At 40.2% G+C, this 27,346-nt stretch overlaps 1 protein-coding gene across 2 annotated transcripts; it reads left to right on the forward strand.

The window, feature by feature from the left end:
* The first annotated feature begins 4,087 nt into the window (after nt 1-4,087).
* sf3b1 (splicing factor 3b, subunit 1) lies at nt 4,088-27,030 on the forward strand. Of its 2 annotated transcripts, XM_088352359.1 has the most exons (24): nt 4,088-4,254; nt 4,745-4,920; nt 8,690-8,791; nt 9,465-9,579; nt 11,662-11,741; nt 11,820-12,029; nt 13,434-13,899; nt 14,733-14,854; nt 15,586-15,783; nt 15,970-16,071; nt 16,616-16,795; nt 16,878-16,964; nt 17,810-18,080; nt 18,173-18,318; nt 18,528-18,674; nt 18,856-18,981; nt 19,908-20,129; nt 20,204-20,386; nt 20,461-20,572; nt 20,688-20,808; nt 20,893-21,024; nt 23,736-24,008; nt 25,164-25,380; nt 26,532-27,030. In XM_088352359.1, the coding sequence occupies exons 1-24, from the start codon at nt 4,227-4,229 to the stop codon at nt 26,688-26,690; spliced, it is 3,975 nt and encodes a 1,324-aa protein (XP_088208485.1). In that variant the 5' UTR covers nt 4,088-4,226; the 3' UTR covers nt 26,691-27,030. The 2 variants fall into 2 exon arrangements, with proteins under 2 accessions (XP_088208485.1, XP_088208486.1); XM_088352360.1 differs by lacking the exons at nt 4,088-4,254; nt 4,745-4,920 and having other exon boundaries at nt 8,749-8,791; nt 9,465-11,303.
* Nucleotides 27,031-27,346: the final 316 nt, after the last annotated feature.

A 27,346-nucleotide genomic window follows, 5' to 3' on the forward strand; every position in this document is an offset into this window, starting at 1 on the left:
TACCAAATCTGGTCCACTTACTGAAAAGGTTGGACACCAAAGGTGTTTTTATTTATTTATTTATTTTGAATTTAATATTCTAATGTTTACGCCCCATGACCAAGCCTCAGGCTGATTGGTCCGCGCCGTCCTTGATGCAGTTATCCCAATCGTCTTTCGAAGCATTGGGTGAAGGGTGATAGGTCATCGCCCTTGCCCCTAGGCGAGGTGATGAGTCATTGTTATCTACACAAACAGAAACCAAAGACACATTCCAAAGGAAATGCGGTTTCAACACCCTTCTAAAGATATGTACTCAAGGCTGAGATCACACAAAGCTATTTTTAAGTATAAGTGGAATAAAACACTGTTTAAAATAGAATACAACTTCAATTGACAAAACCACCAGGTGCTCCATGGATTGTTAAAGGCAGGGTTGGGTAGGGTTACTTTAACTGGATTACTTTCAATTACTTTTGGCTTACTCCAATACCAAATATGCTAAGAAAAGACAAAAGAAACTAAATATGAATCAAATGACTAAATTAACGGAACACATGGAACGGCAAAAATGATGTTGGCAAGCTGTTTGGATTTATTTTCATTTTGTTTCTGTCACATTTGATGTTAGTTTTGCCGGAGATCAAAGAGATCAAAGCCAGGAGAGAAAGCTTACCAGACGCAAACACTTCTGTGGCGGCTACGTGTCAAGAACCAGAAAAGGATCAGGATCCAAACACGTGACGTTCTCACACAAGCCTTTTATTTTACGGGAAATGGGGAGTCATGCACGTTAGGCAGCGGTCTGGCGTGGAAAGACAGGAAGCCAGAGACCGACGAGATCGATTCCAATTGCCAGAGTTGATATCAGACAAATGGAGTCGATACCGGACAGGACGGGACAGATAGATAATGAATCAGGATAACAAAAATAAACAGGACAAACTAGACGGAAACGAAAACTGGAGAAAATTATAAACAGGACAAAAATAGACGGAAACTAAACTGAAAACCGATTAAACAGGACAAAATAAACTGGAATAACACCGTACAAGAAATACCAACAGGAACAGGACCGAGTCGAAACCCACATATTGCGGGGCAGAAGTTCATTGACGGACTGACCAAGGAAGCGTGACAGCGCTGAGCTTAAAATAGTCAGAAAGTCAATTTGTTAACAAGCCGCAGCTGGCACCACACGGGCGGGGCCAATTGGGCGCCAGGGCAACCGTGACACTACGTAACAGCTCTCACAAATACAAGTCATTTTGGTTTTGTTTTTGGGAAATATGGGAATAGATTCTACATCTGCTTGAAACTGCACAATCCTATGTTTGGATAAACCGAGAAGTAGATATTTTTTTCTCGATTTGCGTTGCAGCTTCGCAATGGTTAGGGCGTGCGCAACATATTTCTGAGGTCATGGATTCAAATCCAGCTACCAGCCTTTCTGCGCAGTTTTCATGTTCTCCCTGTGCTTGCGTGGGTTTCCTCCGGGCACTCCGTGTCAGAGACCAGAAACAGAGACAGGACCCACTTGCATTTGTTTTTTTTCTCAGCTTTATTTCGAAAGAGGAAAAGGCTTGCACCCACAATCGAGTGATCGTCGGTCAAGGGTAGCAGATCGCTCGGAACGCAGAAGTGGCACTTTCGTGGCGAGCGAAGGCAGTGTCGAGAGCGGGGGGAAGAACAGGTCGATGGCCGGGACGGTGGAGCAGAAACGTAATCGAGTTCAGAAAAGGGGTCGGAGCTGGGAATCAAACAGGAATCAGGACAGGATAGAGTCAGGGTAGAAAGGGCTTGCCTAGCGTGGGGTGAGGTTTGCAGACGGACTGACAAAGGCAGACAGGAAGACGGGGGTTTAAAAAGAGACAAGCAGCCAATCAGCGTTTGAAGCAGTTGGCGCCAAAGAATAGACTCAGGTGCCTCGCATCAGTAATCATGACACTCCGGTTTCCCCCCGCTTTCCACAAACATGCATGTCAGGATAATTGGCCGGTCAAAATTGTCCCTAGGTGTGAATGAGCGAGCGAATTGTCTGTCCCTGTGTGCCCTGCGACTGGCAGTTGAGGGTGTCCCCCTGCCCACTGACCGAAGATAGCTGGGATGGGCTCCAGCACCCCCGCAACCCTACTGAGGATAAGCGGTGCAGCTAATGGATGGATGGATGGTTTGCAGCTTGTCATTATGTTGGAATGGTGGGTCCTTAAGTCTGACCAGTTGAGAACCAGTGACCTAAGTAACTAACAATGACAAGAAGAGTGCATTAAGTCTCAGTTTGAATGCACCTGTTCTGTGATGGGCTCAGGGATCTGTGAAAGGAGACACTGGGGAACAGACAGCATTACGAAGACCAAAGTTATATACAAATTCAAAGCAGGACTGGGATAGATGGGGATATTTTCACATCTTTCAGAGCATTGTGTGAACTTGACAGAAACATATCCTGGATGCAACCGGGACGCACCATCAGTGTTGTATCCAGGGTTCATTGAGGGTTTCGGAGTGTTTTGAGTGTTCCCTCTAAACTGTGCGCGTGCGCGTGCGCAATCGAGCACTGCCCGCACATTCTCAGTGCACAAGAAAATCTATCCAGCGCAGTTTTTCGAGAACCGGCTTCTTCGGCTCGGCTCACTAAAAGGAACCGGCTCTTTCGGGTCCTAAACGGCTCTTCAGGTTGTTTTTGCTTCTTTCATCCCTATACGACCAAATATTATGTAAAATTATGCACACAATGACTTAAAGGAAGGGGGAATAGAACAAAAAACAAAAAAATACCAAAATGAAAAAGGAGTGAAAAGCTGAGAAAAAAAGAAACAAAAGGAAGAGAAAAAAGAAGGAAAAAATCAGAAAAAAGCCAGAAAAAAAGAAAAGAAAGAAACAAAGGAAATAAGGTAAATAGAAAACAAAAAGAAAAAAGTAACAGCTAGGAAAAAATAAACACAATGAGATTTTTTTTAAAGGAATTTAAAAAAAAGAGAAAAAAACAGGGAAAAAGAAGAAAAAGTTTCTGTTGCATTAAAATTTCCAATTATACCAAGTCAATCTTGTTGCCAACATTGTACTTTCACTAAAAAATGTGATTAAATACAGTTGTGTATCGTGCAACCGACTATTTTTTTTGCATTGCCGGAAACTCAGCAAAATATAACTTGATGTCAAGTTTTGGACATGTTTGATAATGACTTAGTTGCCACACTTGGGATTGCTGTTGCTCACTGTTGTTTCAAGCGTTGCTCACCGACTTTGTGTATATGCTCATGTAACGGGTGTAATAATAACTTTTGTTTTATTGAAATTCCTGCTGAAATATGTGTATAGTTTTTGGTAAATGTCCTGCAATGATGAGTCCAACAGTGCTATCTGCTGGTATGGGGTGGGGTTTGGTTTTGGCTTCTGACATGTGACCGGGAGGCGGGGTTTGTTGGCAGTCTTACAAGAGAGAGAACTGCAATGGTAAGACAAATCTTTTGGTGCTCCACAAAATAAGTTAATTTTAAACATTATGACCCCAGCTGACAAATCTCTCAACATGCACAGTAATGTGATTGATATTGTCAAGCTGTTTAGGTTAATTTTTGTTTTGTTTCTGTTTTACTAAATTATGAATTCCCCTTGTAGAGATCAAAGAGATCAAAGCCAACAGAAAAGCTAATGTTGTGACTCATCCATTTGCAGGTAACTTGTACCCGTTTTTACACTCATTATTGTTTTTATTTCTATTTTTTCATATACATTAAAAAAGGATGATGTTGGTTAAAATTCAGACGAAAGAAAAATATGTTGAATCCATTGTAAACGTTAAAAATCCACTATACGATCTCTTGTTAAAAGTATCTTGTTAAAATGTAAAGATGTAAAAATGTATTTTCTGTAAAGTGAAAAGAAAGCTCTTTGATATGCTTTGTTGGCAGTCTTACAAGAAAGAGAACTGCAATGAGATCAAAGAGATCAAAGCCAACAGAAAAGCTAATGTTGTGACTCATCCATTTGCAGAAACTGTAGTAATAAAAACCTCATCATCCAGTCCAGCGTGAATGTGGATCTTTGGTGGGACACGTACACCGCGGTTACACTCAGACCCGTGGAAAATGACAGGGAACATTGCTCGCAACATAAGACCATCTCGCCCAAGTAACCCAGCCGAGGTTGTTTTATTTTGAAGAATATACAATAAACGGAAGTATCAAGCTGTCTTCTACAACTTGACTAACTTCCTGTTACAGACGTGAACGACCATCTCCAAAATGGCGAAGATCGCCAAAACACACGACGGTAAATGTTAAAAAAAAGGAATATATTCGCATTTATTTTTTGATACCCATTAATTGTGTGTTACTAAAGGTTTATTTGGTCGATTTTCTCTCAAGTGTAGCACGTAAATTGAGTTGTTTTACCTGTTTTGAACGTGAAAAGCGTCAGGCCGGGATATACGCAACGCGGTCGGATTTAGATAATGGCGCTGGTTGCTCCCTTGTTAGCCTTTTTGCTCGCCCACTGTTCACATCTTTTACTATTTGTTCTTTTTGCTGTGAATACACCGACGTTATGAAATAAAATGTTTGTGTTCATCTCGAGTAGTTTCAAATAAAATATATTTTCGATATTTTGAAGGTGATTTTGGCTAGCTTTAGCATTGAGGTTAACGGAACACTAAGATTGTCCCCGCAACACATTTGGAGTGACTTAAAAGATGGACTATTTGATGCCACATTTTTTTATTCAGTAAAAAAAAAAAAAAGTAAACGTGTATATTTTTTTGCAGATATTGAGGCCCAGATCCTGGAGATCCAGGGGATGAAAGCTAATCTCGTCGAGGAAGGAGATGAGCAAGGAGTCGGCCTTGTTTCAACAGGGTTTTATGATCAGGAAATCTATGGAGGAAGCGACAGCCGTTTTGCCGGCTATGTCACTTCCATTGCTGCAAACGAACAAGAAGAAGTAAGATTTTTTCCTCCTTACAAGTCTCATCTCTCATCTCATTAGCTACACCGCTTATCCTCAGTAGGGTCGCGGGGGTGCTGGAGCCCATCCCAGCAATCATCGGGCAGGGGACACCCTGAACTGGTTGCCAGCCAATCACAGGGCACACAGGGACAGACAACTCACTCGCTCATTCACACCTAGGGAAAATTTGGACCAGCCAATTCACCTGAAATGCATGTTTTTGGAATGTGGGAGGAAACCGGAGTGCCCGGAGGAAACCCACGCAAGCACGGGGAGAACATACAAACTCCACACAGGAAGTCTGGAGCTGGATTTGAACCCACGCAGTAGGTTCCCAAGACATGAACTGTGCCGCACATGTGTAACCGCGGTGTACGTGTCCCACCAAAGATCCACATTCACGCTGGACTGGATGATGAGGTTATTATTATTACAGTTTCTGCAAATGGATGAGCCACAACATTAGCTTTTCTGTTGGCTTTGATCTCTTTGATCTCATTGCAGTTCTCTCTATTGTAAGACTGCCAACAAACCCCGCCTCCCGGTCACATGTCAGAAGCCAAAACCAAACCCCACCCCATACCAGCAGATAGCACTGTTGGACTCATCATTGCAGGACATTTACCAAAAACTATACACATATTTCAGCAGTAATTTCAATAAAACAAAAATTATTATTACACCCGTTACACATGCGCTACCCACTGCGCCGCCGTGCTGCCTCCTTACAAGTGTCCACTTAGAATATTTGACGTACAGTTTTACTTCTTCACACATGCACCCCTAAACGCAAGAGTTTTATTTGCAACAAAAAGCTTGCTTGCTATACGAAGGAAGGTCTCAGGCTATTACTTAAGACTGCTCACCCTAAGCATCAGCCGGTTCCAGTTTGCACATGCAAACTTCTCAAATTAAAGAATAAATGATCAAAAAGTTGCATGTACATGAATTTTAAGTTACAGTACAGTAATACCTTGTTTTTTAACGTGGATTACGTTCAAAAAATGACACGAGATGGTCAAACCCTGCAAAGTAGAAACATTTATCTGTTTGTTTATCAAATACTCTGTTATATATCGAAACCAAAACACAAACGGAAGTTACGAATGGAACTGTGGCTATATAAGTCCCAAACAGTCCTCTAAGCACTGAATGGTAACTGCACACGTACAATGGTAAAATTCAGTGTTTAAAGCAATAGATCTGTATTTAAATCCTCAAGTATTTTTTTTAACAAATAAAAGTAATGTACTTTGCAGTTTTTTTTTTCCAAACAAATAACTTCTGTACGATTGAATGTTGTTTTTTAAAGTGATCTTGCTGGTAGACGGTATTGCAGTGTTTTCAACCATTTTGAGCCAAGGCACACTTTTTTTTCAGTAAAAGATCTCTTGGCACAGCTGTTGGCGAAAATGTTCGAAATTAACTCCCAGCAACAGTTTCCTCTTCGTTCTTTTAAAAAACAAAAACTTTATTCATTATGTTGCGTAAATTGACGGTACAGCGTTTTTCTTATAATTCGGGGTACATGTGGCTCTGGATGTGTAATACAGGTTATTTATTTTGGTTAAAATTAAATCTGTCATTGGTATTTTAAATGGTAAATGGTCTGCATTTATATAGCACTTTTCAAGTCAATGAAGACTTCTCAAAGCGCTTTACAATGTGCTTCACACTTACCCATTCACTCACACACCAATAGGGATTTTACCATCTTTCTAACGTGTCGTTTTTCCAGTTTTGCTATATTTGATCTCATTTTTCTAGAAACAAGAAATAAAAATCATACTCAAAAAGGGGAAAACCAGTAGAACAAAATTTAACTTTACTACAGTCTAACTTTTTTCTTTTTTTGTGTGTAAAATAAGAAAGTATAAATTAGAATTAGGAATAATATGAACAACTATTTTAGTTTGATGGATTTTACGATTTTTTTTCCTCATTACAATCTTCAATAGTTTTGACGAACAAAATCAATATATATAATTTAATAGACGGATCATTAGTTCAGAAAAGAAAAAAGTGATCTGCTGCCATCTACTGAAGAATGTTGGTCACTCGACTGATATATGCATTAAATAAGAGATGGTATAAAATAGCATTGTTTTTTTAAATGATAAAAATTTCCTGTGGCACACGACACGAGGTCTTGCGGCACTCTGATTGAAATACACTGCTATGTTGCACTGGGGCAGTGGAAAGATCTGGGAGGGAACCATTGCACTAGAGCTTTGAAAATAATCTTAGGACACCATCCTTACTCCAGATGATTTTTTTGGTGCAATCATGTGGATGTTACTGGGTAGTTACAAATGTGGCATAAACTGCTTTTACTTTCCTAAATCATTTTAAGAAGTCCAACTTTATCGGCAATACAAAGACTCTTCCTCTGCCTAATGGAGCGTTTATGGGTCCAGAGCTTTTTGTTGACATGATGGCTTTCAGAGAAACTTGAAATTGAGAAACCTGTACGTAATGTAGGTTCATCAAGCTGTTTGTGTACAACTCAAGCCCAGCACACGCCTGGCGCCACCCGCATGCGACTCCACTGGCGATTTGCATTTTGCTTCCGGGGGCACTTTTTGAAAGAAAACGAGGTGGCGCCAAGTACATAGAGTATCAAACATTTTTTTTACATTTTGGCGCACGTTTGCCCAATCCTTTAAATGTGCGGGGTACAGAGGAAAACGGCGACTTGACGCATGCACTCTGAATACTAAACTCAGAGGGGTCATCATCAGCCAAATTTTCCTTTAATTCTCGAGATACGATGACAAGTAAATGCTGCGACAACCGATGACGAGCACTGGCACTGTTAAATTTAGGACTCTCATTTTAAGCGACACAGACCTTATCAGCTTTTCAGCGCAGAAATGTGCTGTCATCAATTTATTGATTTATGGAAGATGAACACTTTCATTTTATTGTGTAGCTCAAGGAACCATTATCGTTACTCCAAACAGGATTTCAGCATCATCTCCTAAAAGTTGTTAATACTACCCCAGACCATCAGTGGCGCTCATTTTTAAAGCAACAGCACAATCTTTTGGAGTTAACTATGATAACATTTAAATCATACCACATGTTTTTTCTTTGTAATCACTGTGATTCTGTGGTAGTAGCTATTTTGAATGGTCACAGGATCTGAAACCGCATGACATCGGCAAATTGGGGGGGAGAGGAAAACTGCAGCTGAAAACATCAGGTGTGCGGGGGTATGACGCCATTGGTGTTCTCAAGACAGCGTACACAATTTGAAATTATCAAACATTTAATGTAATCCGTGGAGAAAATGTAAGTTGAAAATGATGCAATCTTCTTCACTCTTTCTTCCAACCCCGCCCCTTCCTCCGCACCCCGCGCACACCTTTGTTATGGCGGTTCCCTTATTGTTAAGTGCTCATTAAAAACTCATTTTATTTTGTTAACATCTTATTTATCTGTATTTTTATGTTAAATTACTATTTGTGTTTTAGTGATCAGGGAGGTGTTTTACAGCTATTTAGGGTTGACTTGGATGCTTTAGGGAGGACGGGAACAGACATTTGTTTTTATTACTTCATATTGGGAAAATATGCTAACTCGCGCAATTCAAGCTACGAGCGAAATCCTGCAACGAATTAAGCTCGTATGTAGAGGTACCACTGTATTTGCTAGGCACATGGTTAATTGTCCAACTGCTAATCATTTTTGTTTCCCAGTACTATTATGCTGTTTATTCACCATATGTTTAACCTGATGTTCCCTTTTTCTTCCTGCAAAGGATGACGAAGAGGAAACTGCGACAAGTCTCCTGGGTCAGAAAAAGCAGGGGTACCATGCTCCAGTGGCTATTCTCAATGCCATTCCTCAGTCAGATGAACAGGTATGTCATAAGAAATGGACCTTGAGCAGTGCAATTGTAGCACGTGTAATTGGTACAAGACAATGTCCTCTAGGAATAGCTTAGTTTGTTTGTAGTACCCCATGACTGTAGCACTTTCAAGTTGACCATAGAAATCGTGGAACATGAGCATTAACAAAAATAAAATGTGGAAACTATGAGGTCCTGATCTTTAATTTTCTTTAAATATGTATTTTGGCCGGTTATGACAGTTCATTGCGCTTCTGGTGCCATGTTCATACCGTCTGCTGGTACTTGTATAATTTATATCATCTCTTTTATAGAACTGGTTGTATTCTATTAGTCTATAAAATAATTTCTATTATAGTCTAATAAGCAGTAATTTTCAAAAATTAGCAATGTTTTAATTAATTGAAAAATAATGTGGAATATTTAACATTCTGATCAGGGAGGAGCTTTCATGTGTCAAAGTACTACGAGTACATTGTTTTGGTTTTAATGAGTCCTGAAGAGTTGAGTATAGTACTAAGGGAAAAAGTATCAATCGGGCATTCTTGATAGTTTCAGCACATTTCCGAAGACTACTAAGAAATGTGTTTTCATTCCTGTGTGTTTAATTCTCTCAAATAATTTCAGTAATTAAATACAATTTTCTAATTTGGTTGTTTCAATGTCCTGTATTTTACTCTTGCAGTATGATCCTTTTGCGGAGCATCGTCCACAGAAGATTGCAGAACGTGAGGACGAGTACAAAGCACGGCGCATGCAGATGATTATCTCGCCAGAGCGTCTCGACCCCTTTGCAGACGGTAAATTTTGTCTTTAGCATTATGACGGTCCTTTTTACTGTACAACATCTTTTGTCTGTATTTTTCTGTGTGGTAGCTATTCAACCCTTCGACCACAATGCAGTTGCTTACCTCCCAGCAATGCTTTCTCTTTACTCAAACCTTGTCTTGAAAATGCAGTCATCTTTAAAATCCCTGTTTTTTCTGATTTTAGATGCTTGTTTCACATATTAAATTTAATTAACTTAATAGGATTATTTTTCCTTCGAGTGGGAGACGATATTCGGCACTAGAATGGCCAAATCTGAATTTTTCCTTACAAAATGTTGGTAACAGAAAGGTGTGTGGGTCGAAGGGTTAACAATCATGTGCGATTTCCCAAGATAATTGTACAAATTTGTGCCCACGGGGCAGCAGCCTGTGAATATCAGCCAACAGCTTTTTCCACCTGACAGGCGCTCAGTAATGCAGGGCATTGTAACTGGATTGGCAACTGTTCAGGAAGAGGGAACATTCTCATATTGTATCTGGATAATGGGAAACAGCGCATCTGATTAATTTGGTGACTTCACTCTATGTCGCCACTAGGAGTGGGCATTATGCCAGTTATTTTTGATGAAAAATATGAGTTATTTTTTTTCAATAATTATTTTTTACATCGTTGGTAGTGGTAAGATCGGGCCTACAAAATCCGACCCCGGCCCACGGCTATTAAAGCCCGAACCAGCCTAAGCCAACCGGTTAACTGGATTTGCAGGAGCAAGACTGAAAAAAAACCCAATTTTCATATTTTATTTGCGAGGACTATGGAAGAGAAGGGCTGTTTATCATCGGAATCTTAAATGAATGAAATGTGAAGTGGCCAACAATTTATTCACAGTGCCCATTGGTAAATTCATTTTTATCATTTTACGTGCATTTGTTCGTGCTGTTGTTTTGCTGTATAATGTGTATCGATACTTGTAAAAATAAATAAAATAAAGACTTGGTATTGACTGTTTGCACGCCAGATAAATGAATGAATATAATTCCTTAAAAAAACATATACATAGGTCGACTTTTAATCGATTATGCCCATCCCTAGTCGCAACATACAAGCAAAAAACAAAGGCTAAATTTTGGGAAAGGCAAGTGGGGTTGTTTCAATAGTTTTCACATTCCCAACAAGATGAGCCTTACTAAGCCTGCTAGTAGAGGGAGCAAAGAGCGCTCTGTGTACAAACATTGTCTTTCAAAAATATATTTTTATTTTACAGGGCTCTCTGTAAAATAGAAATATGTTCTCAAAGCAAAAATGTGTGCCACAATACCAAAGGCCCATACTAACTGTCCTTAATTTCTCTCCTACAGCAGTACTGCTTTGCCAGTCCTGTACTGCACTCTGTTAAGGGCGCAGCAACTCATCCTGTGTAGGTTATGGGGGACACTGAGAGAACTGTACACTTTTCAATTTTGGTCAGGGTCAACTGGCTTCTAAATTTAAATGCAAATTCAAGATCGACTTGAAAAACAAGTTCTGATTTTATTTGACATCAAAATACTTTTTTTATGGTTGTCCCCCAAGAAGAGACTCTGGTTTTCTTCTTTTTTTTCTAATGTAACAAAACAATGCAAGACAGGTGGTATGCTTTTATGTGTGAGTTCAAACCCTTTTCCAAAGTGTTACTAATGGTAAAGAAAAATTTTCTAGGCTGCTTTTCTGCCGGTTGAAGTCTGACTGCAGAAGGACCCTTGGCACTGAAAGTGTACGTATTCTGAAGAGCACAGCCCAGGACCCCCTCTGCATCAGTGATGGCTTTAGCCACATAAATAAAGAACCACAAATTTAAGCTGTTCTCCATGTTATATGCTTGTTTTTTTTTGTATTGTTTTTTTCTTGTTTTTAAAACGATGCTATGTCTACGTAAGAGAGGGTAAACATTTTATATATCAGTGTAATTCAGTAGTTTATTCTGTGAGTTAACTGTTTTTAAAACAGGAACATAATTTATAAAGAGTCAGTGTTAGCTGGCTGTGTTTGTGCTTTGTGTAAATATTATAACCAGGTCCCAAGAATATGCACTAATGTGTGTCCTTTGTTCTTGTTGGTGCTCTTTCGCGCAGGAGGCAAAACCCCAGACCCCAAGCTCCAAGTCAGGTCATATGTGGACGTCATGAGAGAGCAGAACCTGTCCAAGGAAGAAGTATGAAAAAAAAAATGTTCCTCATGCAATAATGATGTTGCTATAAATGTCAGCTAATGTTTGTTTTTCTGTGCCCAGAGAGAGATACGTCTCCAGCTTGCCGAAAAGGCCAAATCAGGTGACCTGAAAGCTGTCAATGGGTCTTCTGCCAGCCAAGCTGCTGCTGCTGCCGCCGCCGCTGCCGCTGCTAAACGCAAGCGCCGTTGGGACCAGACTGCTGACCAAACTCCTACTAATTCTACCCCAAAAAAGATGTCCAGCTGGGACCAGGCTGATGCCAATGTAGAGGTGTGTTTTGGCACAGTGGTCGGCAACCACTGGGCCACTGAGTGGTTAGGTTGTGGGGCACACAGAAAGAAAATAAATTAGCTTTACCCTTTACTAAGCTTATTTATTCATATACATACTATTTTTCTTAAAACCCCCCCCCCCCCCCCCCAAAAAAAAAAAAAAAACAAAAAAAAGCGTTTGAGTGCCTGTTAGAGGTTTTACAGTATTATATCTCCATAATTGAGCAATGATTGATCAGTCGACAAACATTGCTAGTCTCATTTGCTCAACATTGGATGCAACAGGAACCAACCCCAGATTGCGGCGGTGAAAGGGCCAAAACGTAACCATTACGGCATTAGTATAGAGACTGTCAAACGAAACAGCGTAAGATTTTTTTCTCATCACACAATTTTTACTTCCTGAACCTCGTTGTACAACTTTGTAACAAGGCATTATTGGAGGGAAATCGGCCTAAACCACTTTGTACTTAGTAGTACAATGAGTATAAATAGTGTCATGAGGAGTACAAATCGAATGCCTTTTCCTATGCTATGTAGATTCCTTCTGCTCTAGTGCAGGCCTGCCAAACATGCGGCCCGCCATGAATAATTATGTAAAAAATTATTCGAGTCTGGGTCATTTCTATCAAAATTAATATTTAAAGTAAAGGCAAACCAAATGCTCTCTCTGGCTGTCAGAGGGCATTGTTGTTTTGTATAGGGTGGTGAGTTGCTTCAAGTGTAAAACGCATTCAACTGGTAAAATAAACCAATAAACACATCCAAATATAAATATATTTTTTCCCCATTGTCAATAAATGCGTACATGCCAATATTTTGACTTTAAAAAGTGGTTAATAACATGTTGTTTAAAACCGGAAATGGCAAGCTTTAACCTAAATTAAAATCCAATGTGATTGTTGCTTTTTTTTAACCTACAAAGACTGTCTCTCTTAAAAATCAGGCGACTGTACAGTAAAATCAATATTATTTCTTAAATTTGAAAAATCGGTAAGCATTTTAAGAGGCACAAAGCAGTAGTGTTGGCAGCTATGTAAATGTGAAGTGTTTAGAAAAGATCCCCTGTCCTCCATGATGACAGTAATACTAATGTAGGCTAAATGATAAATCATAATAATGAAAGACCAAGCTAAAAATTTGGAATTGACTTTCTTTTACTGATCGACCCACCTGAGAAAAAGTCGCGATCCCAACCCAAACTAACCAAACTAAGTTTGACATCAGTGGTGTTATTATTTTTTTGTTATTCATACTTAAGTTATTATTGGACCAAGACTCAATAGTATAGTTGGGCACGAAACTGGTCCTTGGTACAGAAAAGGTTGCCGACCAGTGTTGTAGCATATAAAAATGATTAATGGAAATTTGTTAAATTTACAATGTCTTTGGTGCTTTTCAGACGCCGGGACATACTCCAGCACACACACCCTCAAACAGCAGATGGGATGAAACCCCAGGCCGGCCCAAAGGCAGTGAGACCCCCGGGGCCACACCCAGTTCACGCATGTGGGACCCTACCCCAAGCCACACGCCCGCTGGCGCGGCCACGCCTGGGAGAGGAGACACACCAGGTCACGCCACACCTGGCCACGGCGGAGCCACGGGAAGTGTCCGGAAGAACCGCTGGGATGAAACGCCAAAGACTGAGAGGGAGACACCCGGACACGGGAGCGGCTGGGCCGAAACACCACGTACAGACAGGGGAGATGAGTCCGTGGGGGAGACGCCAACTCCAGGAGCCAGCAAAAGGAAGTCTCGATGGGATGAAACACCTGCTAGTCAGATGGGCTCCTCAACGCCACTGCTGACCCCTGGGAAGACCCCAATTGGGACCCCTGCCATGAACATGGCTACCCCAACACCTGGTATTGAAGCATTGTATTTAAACTCTATTTTCTTCCACTAGTGTATTAAATAAGTACAGTAATCCCTTGGTTATCACAGTTAATGGAGTGTCCTAACCGCCTGTTGAACAGTAGAAACCTCTATTTATTACTCAAGAACAAACTCAATTTACAGACACAAATATTTGTTTAGCAAATAAAAGAACAAAGAAGAAAGAGGAAAAAAAATAACTGACAAATTGTAATTTTAAAAATGTGTATTTTTATTGCACAACTGGGGGGGGGGGGAAAATCCACTTGACTTTACATGGTACTTTGCCTCTATCATTTGGCCGTTATTGAAAACTACATTTACCTTCTGGTTCTGTCTTACAGAAACCAAATAACTTTTTTACCATCAAACATTTTTGATACAGCGCCACGGAGCCACTAGGAAGCGCCAAATACCTGTAGCTATGTTTAGCAGGAGGAGAGGTCCAACTTTGTTGGCGATAGATAGCGTCTTCCTCTGTTTAGCCAGTCAGAATGCAAAACAGATCGCACGGTAAAATTCCACGAAGCAGTGGCCCAGCGTTCGCTGAAGTGCGAAGTACTGAGGTTTCTCTGTAAATTAAGCTATTGAAGATGGCTGTAACATACAATCGAACACTATATAAGCCTTATATTCAAAACCCAGTTCACTTGAAACATTGCCATCTTTGTATGTGCCTTCCAATAGTCCCATTCGATCTTGCAATGGGATAGATGATGACGTCAGGGTATGAAATACTTGTCAATCAGAAAAAAGTCATTTCGATGCAAAATGGGTGTTATAATTCATTGTTAAATTTCCCACCCTTACACTGTGATCACAGGTCACCTGATGAGCATGACTCCAGAGCAACTGCAAGCATGGAGGTGGGAGCGGGAGATCGACGAGCGAAACCGGCCTCTCACTGACGACGAGCTTGATGCCATGTTTCCTGAAGGATACAAGGTATTTGCAACATATTTCTCACATGTTTAAGTGAGAAGTAAGCTTATCGCTACAGCTTTACAATACTTTCATCTTAAATAATATTGCTGCGGCGCCAGTTTATCACATAGTGATGTTCAAATCAATATTTTTTTTTTTGCTTGCGTTCTATTTTTGAAGGCATGCTCTTTACAATAATGTCAGTCGGACCTTTTTATTCTTCAAGTCCTTATTAGACAAATAAATTATAAATGACTTGAATTATAATTCTTTAGGTCTGATAGTGCCATCTTTGTAATGTTATGATGTGACAAGAGTTGGTACCATGGCTTTAAAAAGTTCACTGAGCAACAGAAGCTCAGACAAGAAATTTGTTGATCGATACATTTTGCGATCCTCTCCTGTCATCATCTTTAACTTTTCATGTATTTGTAGTAGTGCCAGTTAGATTTTTTTTCTTTTGAAAGAGTTTTATGCGGTTTCATTCATATTAAAATATAGTTGTTGAACGCAATTGCAAGTCTCTGTTTCGGTCAAGTGAAAAGTACTCTTGTACTAGAGTCACAATTATGGCAGCTTTAATTGCATGTGGCAAAACACATGCAACTGGACTCAATTCTGCAGCTAAATCATATTCTTTCTGATAATCATAAACCAGCCGTATCAAGCGCAGTGACTGGGATCGAATATCTGCTCTGTGCGACCTGATTTAGTACAGATTCTAAATTTGCATCGTTTTCCCTTTGATGCAGGTTTTGCCTCCACCAGCCGGCTATGTGCCAATTCGCACACCGGCCCGCAAGCTTTCAGCAACGCCCACCCCCATCGGTGGCATGACTGGCTTCCACATGCAAGTGGAGGACCGCACCACCAAACAGATGAATGACCAACCCTCTGGAAACCTCCCATTCCTCAAACCTGATGACATCCAGTATTTTGACAAACTTCTGGTAAGAACGACACCCCATGTATCTGATAGTGCCATCTTTGTAGCCAAGAGTTGGTACCATGGCAACAGAAGCTACATATCCCAGACAAGAATTTTGTTGACCAATACATTTTACAATCCTTTCCTTTCATCCTCTTTAACTTTTCACGTATCAGTTTTTGAATTTTCTTGAATGTGTGTTTTCTAGGTTGAGGTGGATGAGTCCACATTGAGCCCCGAAGAACAGAAAGAAAGAAAGATAATGAAACTGCTGCTGAAGATTAAAAACGGAACCCCGCCAATGAGAAAGGTTGGTACTTGACAATTTGATCAATCCAAAAATGTTTCAGAAAATGTTACAATCCAAACAGTTATTTTATTGTACACTGATTTATTTTGGTGGCAACATGGCGTGACCACAATAACGGAACTATCAAAACGGTGATGCGGTTTCAGTCGGGCCTTTTAGAGCAGACTTTGGTATTAATACACAATACACATAGCAATCTCAGACGTTTACTTAGGACCATGGGAAAGTGTATATTTAATGAGAATTTCGCCATGACTTAAAGCTATTTCTGGTAATGCGGGCAATGCACAATGTATTGTGTGCAAGAAATATATATATATATTGCTTTAACTGATTTTTTTTTTGGTCGACTTAGTCTTGAATTTTATTTCAAAAGGCATTAAAAGAAAGTCATAACACTTCTTGCATTTAACTTGCCTTAAGCTGTAGGAACCCTGGTACAGATGATCATTCTTAAAATATGTGGGAAACGTGAATATGTAATGTTATATATGATGGAAGTCCGTTGTCATCTCCTGACGCAAATTTTCTTGTTTTCTTGCAGGCTGCCCTGCGTCAGATCACAGACAAAGCCCGTGAGTTTGGAGCAGGTCCTTTGTTCAACCAGATCCTGCCACTGCTCATGTCTCCAACACTCGAGGACCAAGAACGCCACTTGCTGGTGAAAGTTATCGACCGTATTCTCTACAAACTAGACGACCTTGTCCGACCTTACGTACACAAGGTAGCGCTCAGACACAATTTCCTGGGTTCTTTTTCTCATAAAATAGTACCAAAGGTTATAACTGCCACTTATGTGTTTCTAGATCCTGGTCGTGATCGAGCCCTTGCTTATTGATGAGGACTACTACGCCAGAGTAGAAGGGAGAGAGATCATTTCCAACTTGGCAAAGGTAATGTCAAATATTTTGAGTCATTTTCTCGGTTCCTGCGAACCATTCTCGCCTGTTTGATCTGTAAGTGGTCAACACAGGGCTAGTCGTTCGCTAGATTGATAACCAGCAATGAGATCTTACAGATCTGACTTTCATGTCTCATCTGTTCTCACCCTGCACCCGCTGGTGACAATCGAGCTTTCTACACATCCATGTACCTAAATCAGACCTGGTACACTGTAAGCTTTAAGCAGTCTTTCTAAAAAGCACTATTACTTTACTATTCATTTTTATTATTTAATATTTTTTTTTAGGTTTATGCAAGATACAGAAAAGGTACATTTAACACGATTGTAAACATCTGTTAATCACAAAGTGTACCACTCTGAAGAACCAGGCTTATTTTTCACAATTACATCATGTAGTATCCAAATTCTCCATTTATTCGGACACAAATTTTACAACTGATTTATGATGCCTAAATGGTTTACAGTTTATCAATTGTCCAATTAACACACTAATTCATTTTTTCTTAAACCACACAACAGAGCTGTACTATAACATACTATCAGTCCGATCTGCAATTGAACACCTAAAACTGCAAAATTTGTATTTCTTTTGTTCCTCACTCCACAGATTTCAAACACAAATGAACTTCTTGAATTATAATTTGCTTTTGTGATTGTTATTCAATTCTAAGTACAAACACAAAGAGTGTTATCCAGCACACTAAATAAATTATACAGGTATATTCACTGACGCAAGATTAAATATTTTTAAATGATCCTTGTAAATTATAACTGAGTTTGTTTGTGAAAGTTTATATAAAAAAAGTTATTCTAATCCCTCGTGGTTTCTCCCAGGCGGCAGGATTGGCAACCATGATCTCAACCATGCGTCCTGACATCGATAACATGGATGAGTATGTCAGAAACACCACAGCCCGGGCCTTCGCTGTGGTTGCATCTGCTCTCGGCATCCCTTCGCTGCTGCCTTTCCTCAAAGCTGTGTGTAAAAGCAAGAAGTCATGGCAGGCCCGGCACACAGGCATCAAAATTGTGCAGCAGATCGCCATCTTAATGGGTTGTGCCATCCTGCCACACTTGCGCAGCTTGGTCGAGATTATTGAGCATGGTTAGTTGTGTTCAAAAGGATCCGTGTTAGCGGAGTAGTTCACACTATGTTGTTGTTCTTCTCTGACAAATGCTTTGGCTATTTTTGTACAGGTCTGGTAGACGAGCAGCAGAAAGTAAGGACCATCAGTGCTTTGGCCATTGCTGCGTTGGCAGAGGCTGCCACCCCCTATGGTATTGAATCCTTTGACTCTGTGCTCAAGCCTCTCTGGAAGGGTATCAGACAGCACAGAGGAAAAGTGAGTAAATGTCCACTACAGTTTTATCATAGAATCACACAATCGGCACCCCCTAAAAAGCCTATATGTGCTTTCATCTTCTTGGGGTTGATTCTTATTTGTTGGGTGTGGTATATTGGCCACCTACGCTGCTCTGGCGAAACTATTAAATAATAAATTATTTGTGATTGAAGTCAAGAATACTGATGCATGTCCTCTTTTGACACCAGGGTTTAGCTGCCTTCCTCAAAGCCATTGGCTACCTTATCCCATTGATGGACGCTGAATACGCCAATTACTACACCCGTGAAGTCATGCTTATCCTTATCAGAGAGTTTCAGTCCCCTGATGAGGAAATGAAAAAGATTGTGCTCAAGGTAAGTGGCGAGAATTACAAACTGTACTGAAATTTTACTAATCATTCGCTAAATTAATTCCCAATATGAGAACTAGTAGAGCTGAGACGTTGTTGGTTTTAACCCTGCGACTCTTTGTGGACAAACTCAATTTTTTGCAATTTCGTTTGTACTTATCAGCTCTTCTTGTCTCGTATTGTAGGTGGTGAAACAATGCTGTGGTACCGATGGTGTTGAGGCCAACTACATCAAGACTGAGATTCTGCCCCCGTTTTTCAAGCACTTTTGGCAGCACAGAATGGCTTTGGATCGGCGCAACTACAGACAGGTTAGCACTTACATAAGCAAACCCATGAAACAGTACTTATTCCTTATTTAGCAGCCCAGTGGGGAAGAGCTGGAGGCTAGGGGGAAAGGACAGCTTAAAAGACATGTCAGCTGACTCAGATCACCCTCGTTTCTACATAGTATTCCCTAAATTTTCATGTGGAATCTTTTATAACCACACGTGTTAAGTGAATTTTCGCAAAGCAAGAACCATACATAACTACTCTAGTGTATACAAATAATAATACAAAACGAAAAACAAATGATAAATGTACTTGTGGACATTACTCCCATCCTCTGGAATACTTATTGCTGCAAAGCATGTTGAACTTTTAAGTAGAGAGACGCTCAAGGAGAGTGTTGGAGAGTGACTTTATGCTCGACGCTGCAGTTTTTTGTTAGCATGAAAATGGTAATAGAAAATGCCTGTTTCAAGTACAGTCCAAACGCCAAAACCAAACCCCAAATGATGAAAAAGGAATAGTTTATTCAAGGGTGTCCATGAAATGCACTTACTTGCATGCTCAACATAAGGAGATTAAATTAGGCTACAATGGTGACTTAAACCATAAGAAAGCGTCTGCGGTTTAAAAAGCTTAGAATTCTGAACAGCTCTTTTAATGTCAAGTTAATTACGGATAAAAAAAAATCCCTCATGCATTGAAGACGAAAGTCTAAGCGCGAAATGACTTTATTTAGATGGTTGGTTAAGATGCGTTCGGTTCAAAACTCAAAATTTTACATTTGTTTGTAGGAATGTAAACTAATGCCTGCCCAAAAAGGGTGTGTAATTTTATATATAGATTTTATAAGACCGCTGCTAAGGCAATGAAAAATGAGCAAATTCACAAATAACCAGGAATATCCAGAGGTGCTCCTTGTCTCAAATAGCTTTATAAGTTAACTTATCTTTTATACTCAATGCAGCTGGTAGACACGACAGTGGAGCTGGCCAATAAAGTGGGAGCCGCAGAAATCATCTCTCGCATCGTCGACGACCTGAAAGACGAGGCTGAGCAGTACCGAAAAATGGTGATGGAGACCATCGAAAAGATCATGGGCAACCTGGGTGCTGCCGATATCGACCACAAGCTGGAGGAGCAGTTGATTGACGGCATCCTGTACGCCTTCCAGGAGCAAACAACAGAGGTGAGCATGACTGCAGCTAAAGGTTTCCTGACTTTTAAACACAAATGACTCATGAAATCAAATTCCCTTGTCAGGATTCTGTGATGCTGAACGGCTTCGGGACTGTGGTGAACGCCCTCGGCAAGCGCGTCAAGCCGTACCTGCCTCAGATATGCGGTACGGTGCTGTGGCGTCTCAACAACAAGTCGGCCAAAGTTCGTCAGCAGGCGGCTGACCTCATCTCACGAACCGCAGTCGTCATGAAGACTTGCCAGGAGGTATGTTGAAAAAAACGGATCATAATTTGATCACGTCCCCAAAACTAATTATTTTTTCTTATTTGCATCTGCAGGAAAAACTGATGGGTCACTTGGGTGTGGTGCTGTATGAATACTTAGGAGAAGAATACCCTGAAGTACTTGGCAGCATCCTTGGAGCACTGAAGGCCATTGTAAATGTTATTGGTATGTCATCCCGTATCGCATACAGTTGGCCTTTTACATACCATAGCATCTCCCTTCCCTTCAGTTATTGTAGAAATTTACCAAAAAGCCTTTGCCATCTTCTTCATCTTTGCAGGTATGCACAAGATGACTCCCCCCATCAAAGACCTGCTCCCTCGTTTAACTCCGATTTTGAAGAACAGACACGAAAAAGTGCAGGAGAATTGCATCGACCTGGTGGGCAGGATAGCTGACAGGTTTGCATTCCCCACTCAGAAAGTGACCCGCGCCCCTAATATGGTTACACATCTCATCTGTTGATATTTTTGAATTCATTTCAGGGGTGCCGAGTATGTGTCTGCCAGAGAGTGGATGAGGATTTGTTTTGAGTTGCTGGAGCTTCTCAAGGCTCACAAAAAGGCCATTCGGAGAGCCACTGTCAATACTTTTGGCTACATCGCAAAGGCTATCGGGTGAGTTATGTTTTGCATGAGGTGCCTTGCTAAAGGGAAATGAGTCATACCAGGGGTGCTCACATCTTTTCATCATGCAAGCTACTCTAAAAATGAGCAAGTCATAATGATCCAACCACTACAGAAAATGCAGAAAATATTCTGTATCTATTTATGTAGGTTTTGGTGATTATTTGTACAATCTTTAACTTAAGTAAAAACAGTCAAATGAAAGAAAAGTCAAGGGCAGTTCGTATTTAAAAAAAAAAATCCTAATTCATGCAATTGATTTCTGACGATATTTCTCGATGAAAACTTTTTAATCAAAATAAAACAACAGTCAAACTGTAAATCATTCCAACACCATGACTCAATTCAAGTCGGTCTTGTTTTCAAAGTCAACGATGTAGCAAAGAAATAATACCCAAGCACTGAATGCACCCGTGATCTACCATGACTACTTCTGCGGTCTACCGGTAGATGGAGATCAATGTATCGAGCACCCCTGAGTTAGACAATTTTTGTAAAGGTGGAATAATATAGGACTAGTGTCTGAACTGGCATACTAAATATCATTCTTGAATATAAATTTCTGATTATCTTAATAATAAATTCTTAACTGGTCAGCAGATTTTTATTTTTCACCCAATGGACCAAGTATGTAGATGGGTCGAGAACATTGTTCACTCAAAGAGCGATGAAAGCAAAATATTTAGATTTTTTTATTTTCTATCATTCTTTGAATGAGAGCCGCAGCATATATTTCAGGACTCAAATTAAACGAAGGCCAAATTCACACCGCAGGGCTTATTGCTCAATTACCATTTTTGGGTCAGACTCAATGTTTTTGTGAGATCGTTCACATGACCAACTATATGCGACTTGATCTTCCCGTGTAATCGCGCCACGACTGTCACAAGAGACCACATTATGTCACACGCAATGCACTCGTGTTCGAGGAAGTCCTCGTGGCTGTAAACAGCCGAGTGTTGTCTAGCAAATATTTATTAAATCCTAAACTTTGCTTTCCCTTATCGAATGCTGTCTGTGTGGTGGGATTTAAATGTAAATATTGTTAACTAATGCTAAAACATACAAGATAAACAAGTGTTCATCTTCCATTAGTGTGTGATTTAATGACACTTCGTGTTTTCCTCCGCCATTGTTTATTTATCTGCTTCCTCTGGCTGGGTTGAAGGCAGAATAGTGACGTTTAACGCTTACAAATGACTTGCAGGTCGCATGAATGCGTCTCGATCGTTAACACTGCAGTCACATTCAAAAAGATAGGGTTTAAGACCGTATATGAAAGTGGCCTGGGTTCAGACGGACTTATAAAAGTGGCGCGTGTGCAAAAAAAAAAAGATTTCCCTGCAGTGTGAACCTAGCCAACGTTGCTAAACTTGCTCTCCAGACAAAAGCTAATGTATTCTATCTCCTTCTGTGACTATTAATAATGTCATAGTATATATGAAAAAGTAATAATGCCAGAATCTGTCCTGTATCAACAATTATCCTGGGTAAAATTTGTGTCCGTCCCGCAGTTATTTAAATTGTTGAGGTTCCTCTTGATCATCTTTTTTTTTTTTTTTTGTAAATAAATTTCAAAACAAGTTGCATACAGTTTTTTCGTAAATGTCACAAAATACTGTAAATGAGAATGATACGGATGTATTTATCTTCAGCTATGTGACTTGGACACAGTTCTAACCGTGGGAATCTAGTGTCAGGATTTGTCCTTCATTCTGTTTTATGTATTTGAATTTCGGCATCTTTTAAATCCACAAACATTCTTAGAATTCATCAAGCGCATCGTTGATCATTTTGATTTTTTTTTTTATAACTTGCAAAATCTATACACTTCCAAAAATATCCAAGAAATTGTAGAAGGCAGACATCACAGTAATCACAGTACCATTGTGTACTCTGACCTCTTTGAGAGAACTGTAGAAATCCTAATGACATTTCTTCTCAACTAGCTTTAAATTTAAACAGATACAGCGTTCTGCCACTGGTGGCATAAACATGGAGTTGCTCTCCCTGCCTAAATGCATAAAAAAAGTGAATTTTATCTCCGAATCAGACGTACTCATGGGAAAAGCCACACCTGACCCGCGAGCCATATTTTTACGACCGCTTAATCTACATTTTATACTGAAACGTTTTCAATAATCATTTGTGATTAATGAATTTAATATCCCACTTAGAATACTATTTATTTTCGTGATTGTAAAAAGTTGCAAATCATCAGAGTATTTCACTCACATACTGTCATTTTTGGCCTCCGTTTAATCTGTTATGCTTCAACCTGCTGAACTGTTATGTTAGGCCCCTCAGATATTAGATATACTCGAGATGAGCTGCTAGGTGGCTATGATTTATTTTTGCTTGTTGTTTTACGATCTAAAATCCCTCTTGCGCACATTCAGTTTCACCATTCATGACTATTAAGTCTCACATAGGCACATGAAAGAGGCTATGCTGCCGCCCCCCGCGTGGGTGGGTGACCAAGACAGTATAAGACTAGGCACTATTTTAGATTTGACTGAGTTCTTCCGCTTAATGCTGAAAACGGCTTCAACAGCTGTGTGTTAATTTTTTCTGGCATGCAGTTAATTGTTAAGTTCTGGTTCTCATTTCTAATATCACAAGCACCAATAATAAAGAGGTTCAGGTGAGTGTTTCAGAATGATTCATTTAAAGAAAAATGTTTTTGCCGTCCCACTTTGCAGCCCGCACGACGTCTTGGCCACTCTGCTCAACAACTTGAAAGTGCAGGAGCGTCAGAACAGAGTCTGCACTACGGTGGCCATCGCCATCGTGGCGGAAACGTGTTCTCCCTTCACCGTACTTCCAGCGCTTATGAACGAGTACCGCGTGCCCGAGCTGAACGTCCAGAACGGCGTGCTCAAATCTCTCTCCTTCCTTTTCGAGTACATCGGCGAGATGGGCAAGGATTACATCTATGCCGTGACGCCACTCCTCGAGGACGCGCTTATGGACAGGTAACCCCAGTTTAAAGGGAGGATTGAGAATTTCCTTACCACCTACATATAACGGTGTTCGTAGGGGCATTTGAAATTTTTATGTTTTCAAGCATTGAAAAGTGCTTGACAATTGGGTGAAGTGCTTATGAATGCTTGAAATTGTTTAGTTTAGTTTTCACACAACTAAGTCTGCTTAAAAATGACGCCTACTCTGTTCTTTAGTGGTTTTGCTTTGCCATTGCATTTCTTTTCCCCTCGTAATTAACGGCAGCTGGCATTAGTTTGTACGGCTTTGTCATATAAGGCGTCATCACCCCCTTTAGGTTGCGCCCAAGAGACAGTTGCATGTCACACCCAAACATTACAGTGAAATGTGTATTAGTGAAAGGATTAAACATTTATTATGGACATTTGTCTCAAAAACCAATATATTTTCAGATTTCTCAAGATCTAAAAATAATTTTGATAACTGCACATGGAAGATTAAAAATCGCATATGTAATATTCAATATATATTTGCAGCGCTGCAAAGTACATTATTTACACACGATTAATTTTTTATGGTACTGGAAGAATTGGAAAAATGGCTATGAATGTCATTCAAAAGTGCTTGAATTTGGCCATTAAAAAGTGTACATAGTCTGCTAGCATCTGGCTTAGTACTTAAGTGAACCAACTGCATGATTAAAACAAAGCATAGCAAGCTGCGGCTGCTGATGGCGCGATGCGATTTCTGCCCAGTGCTCTGAATGTCTGAAGAAATGCAATAAAGCTCAGGCAGGAGTAACTATGGGTAAGTTCACACTGCAGAGCTTTATGCTCAAATCGAATTTCTGAGTGAAATGTTTATTTATACCCAATTCCTACATGGGTATAGATTTGACTTCAAAACAAATTTTTTTGTGATTCACTCATGATCCATAAGTCATGTCTTGATAAATGCACACGCCAAAATAATAATTGCATATGTAAATTGCTGATATATTTGTGGCTCCGTAGAATACAGTTTTTACACTGAAATAATAGAAAAAGTGGCTTATAAAGTCCTGGTGTACAAACCCTTATATACATTTGGGTTAAAGATCCTGAGGATATTCTTATCCTCATTACAATTTTGCTTGAAACATACAGAGGAATAAAACAGTTTGATTGACCCTTCTCATTTTCTTGCAGAGATCTGGTCCACAGGCAAACCGCCAGCGCAGTGGTCCAACACATGTCGCTGGGAGTTTACGGTTTTGGTTGCGAAGATTCCCTCAACCACCTGCTCAACTACGTGTGGCCCAACGTGTTTGAGACCTCGCCTCACGTCATCCAGGCTGTCATGGGTGCCCTGGAAGGCCTGAGGGTCGCCATCGGACCTTGCCGCATGCTGCAGTACTGCCTACAGGTAGGAGCACCTTGAAATTCATTGAGTGCGGGAGAGGGATATCAAAGGTAGTTTGGCACTGCAGCCGGATCCAGACTTTCTGTTCCCAGGACTGGACTTTTGATAACCAAAATACCTGTCAGTACGATGTTGCCAGTAACTGAAATATGTCATGCCACTCACCTATCATTGGAAAGTTAAACTCTTGGGATTCAAAATATAACCATTTCAAAATCCAAACAAGATACCCGAAAACTATAAAGCTGGAGTAACTCACCATTTACGTCCCCTGGTCATCATGATATCTGTTGAATGTACGCGACCGTAGGCTCCTTAAATCTACAAAAGTCTAGTGAATCTAACCATAAGAAATATTATTTCCAAAACACACAATAATGCCAGAGAAAAAAAAATCTGAAAAGAAGCTCTGCATAGATGGATGTTGCTAGCTGTGTATTTAGCCCCATAATTCCCGTTTACAAATAAACTGACTCGGCTGATGACCTTCATTATTTGTTAGTCCTGAACTTTTGATTGACACCACTCTCTGCCAATAGCGGGCTTTTGCATCCAAATCCAGCTTTAAACTTTTCCACAACAGTATCTCTGACCTGCCTGGTGTGCTCCTTGTTCTTCATGATGCTCTCTGCGCTTTAAACAGACTTCTGAGACTATCACAGTGCAAGTGCATTCATAGAAAGTTGATTACACAGAGGCGGATTCCATTTATCGTTGTTGGTCATTTAGATCAACATTGAATCATTCAGAGATCCTCAGTGAACTTTTGGACAGAGTTTGCTGCACTGAAAGTAAAGGGGCAGAATAATTTTGCACACCCAATTTTTCGTTTTTTTATTTGTAAAAAAAGTTTCAAATATCCAATAAAGTGTGTTCCACTTCATGATTGTGTCCCACTTATTGTTGATTCTTTTCGAGATATTAGTTTTAAATTTTGATGTGTGGCAAAAGGTCACGAAGTTCAAGGGGGCCAAATAGTTTCGCAAGCCACTGTACATTAAAAAAAAAAAAAAGTTAGTAAAATGCGGGACTCAAATGTATGACGGGCGGGCTTAAGTCATTCACCAGGCCGGGGTCTGGCCCACGAGCCATATGTCGGTGTAGGTGATGCGTACCTGGCAGAACTGACTTGTGTCCCATTTTTGCGTTCTCAGGGTTTGTTCCATCCAGCGCGGAAGGTGCGCGACGTATACTGGAAGATCTACAACTCCATTTACATCGGCTCTCAGGATGCCCTCATCGCCCACTACCCACAAGTAGACAACGACGAGAAGAACATGTACATCCGCTACGAGCTAGAATACGTCTTGTAAATACCTCCGCTCCCCCTGCTCTTATGTTTCGTTTCTGCCGCCTGTAGTTTAACAGCAACGCTGTCGTCCTCGAGAGTCCCACTCGCAGTGGAAACTGAGCGCTTAAGTAGATTAAATCAGGCCAAAAACATTTGGAGTCCAAAAAAAACCCCCCTCCTTTTTGTCATTGGAGTTCAAAATGGGTAGAAGCTTTTGATCCTTGGAATTGTTTTAAATATTTCAATATTTCTTGTGTATTGATATTTTCAGACGGGTTCTTCCCTTTCTGTACCGGTCTTCATTTCTGTTCTTACAATTAGATTGTTGTTTTTATTCAATCAAATAAAAATGTTTCTGTACACTTGGTTGTACTTGAACATTAGATGTATTTGTCGGTAGAGTGAACTTTGTGATAATGCGATATAAAGGAATTCTTATAGAGGATAGTGCAGGGATGTGATTTTTCCGACTATAGTCGGAATTCCGACTTTTTCACTTGCGTAGCAAACAAATCTGACTGTCTCACTCTTTCCTTTATTGCTCTGGCGCACCCTGGTGGCCGTTAGAAAACTTGCATAAATTGGCCACATCTGCACAAGCTGCAGGGTCTGAACTGCATTTGAACTGACCTTGCAGTATTTACAAAAAAATCAGGTATGTGGGCAAATTATTTTGTT

This window comes from Urocampus carinirostris, chromosome 14, assembly GCF_059441175.1.
Source record: "Urocampus carinirostris isolate Australia breed hairy pipefish chromosome 14, RoL_Ucar_1.0, whole genome shotgun sequence".
In the NCBI taxonomy this organism is placed as follows: Eukaryota; Metazoa; Chordata; class Actinopteri; order Syngnathiformes; family Syngnathidae; genus Urocampus; species Urocampus carinirostris.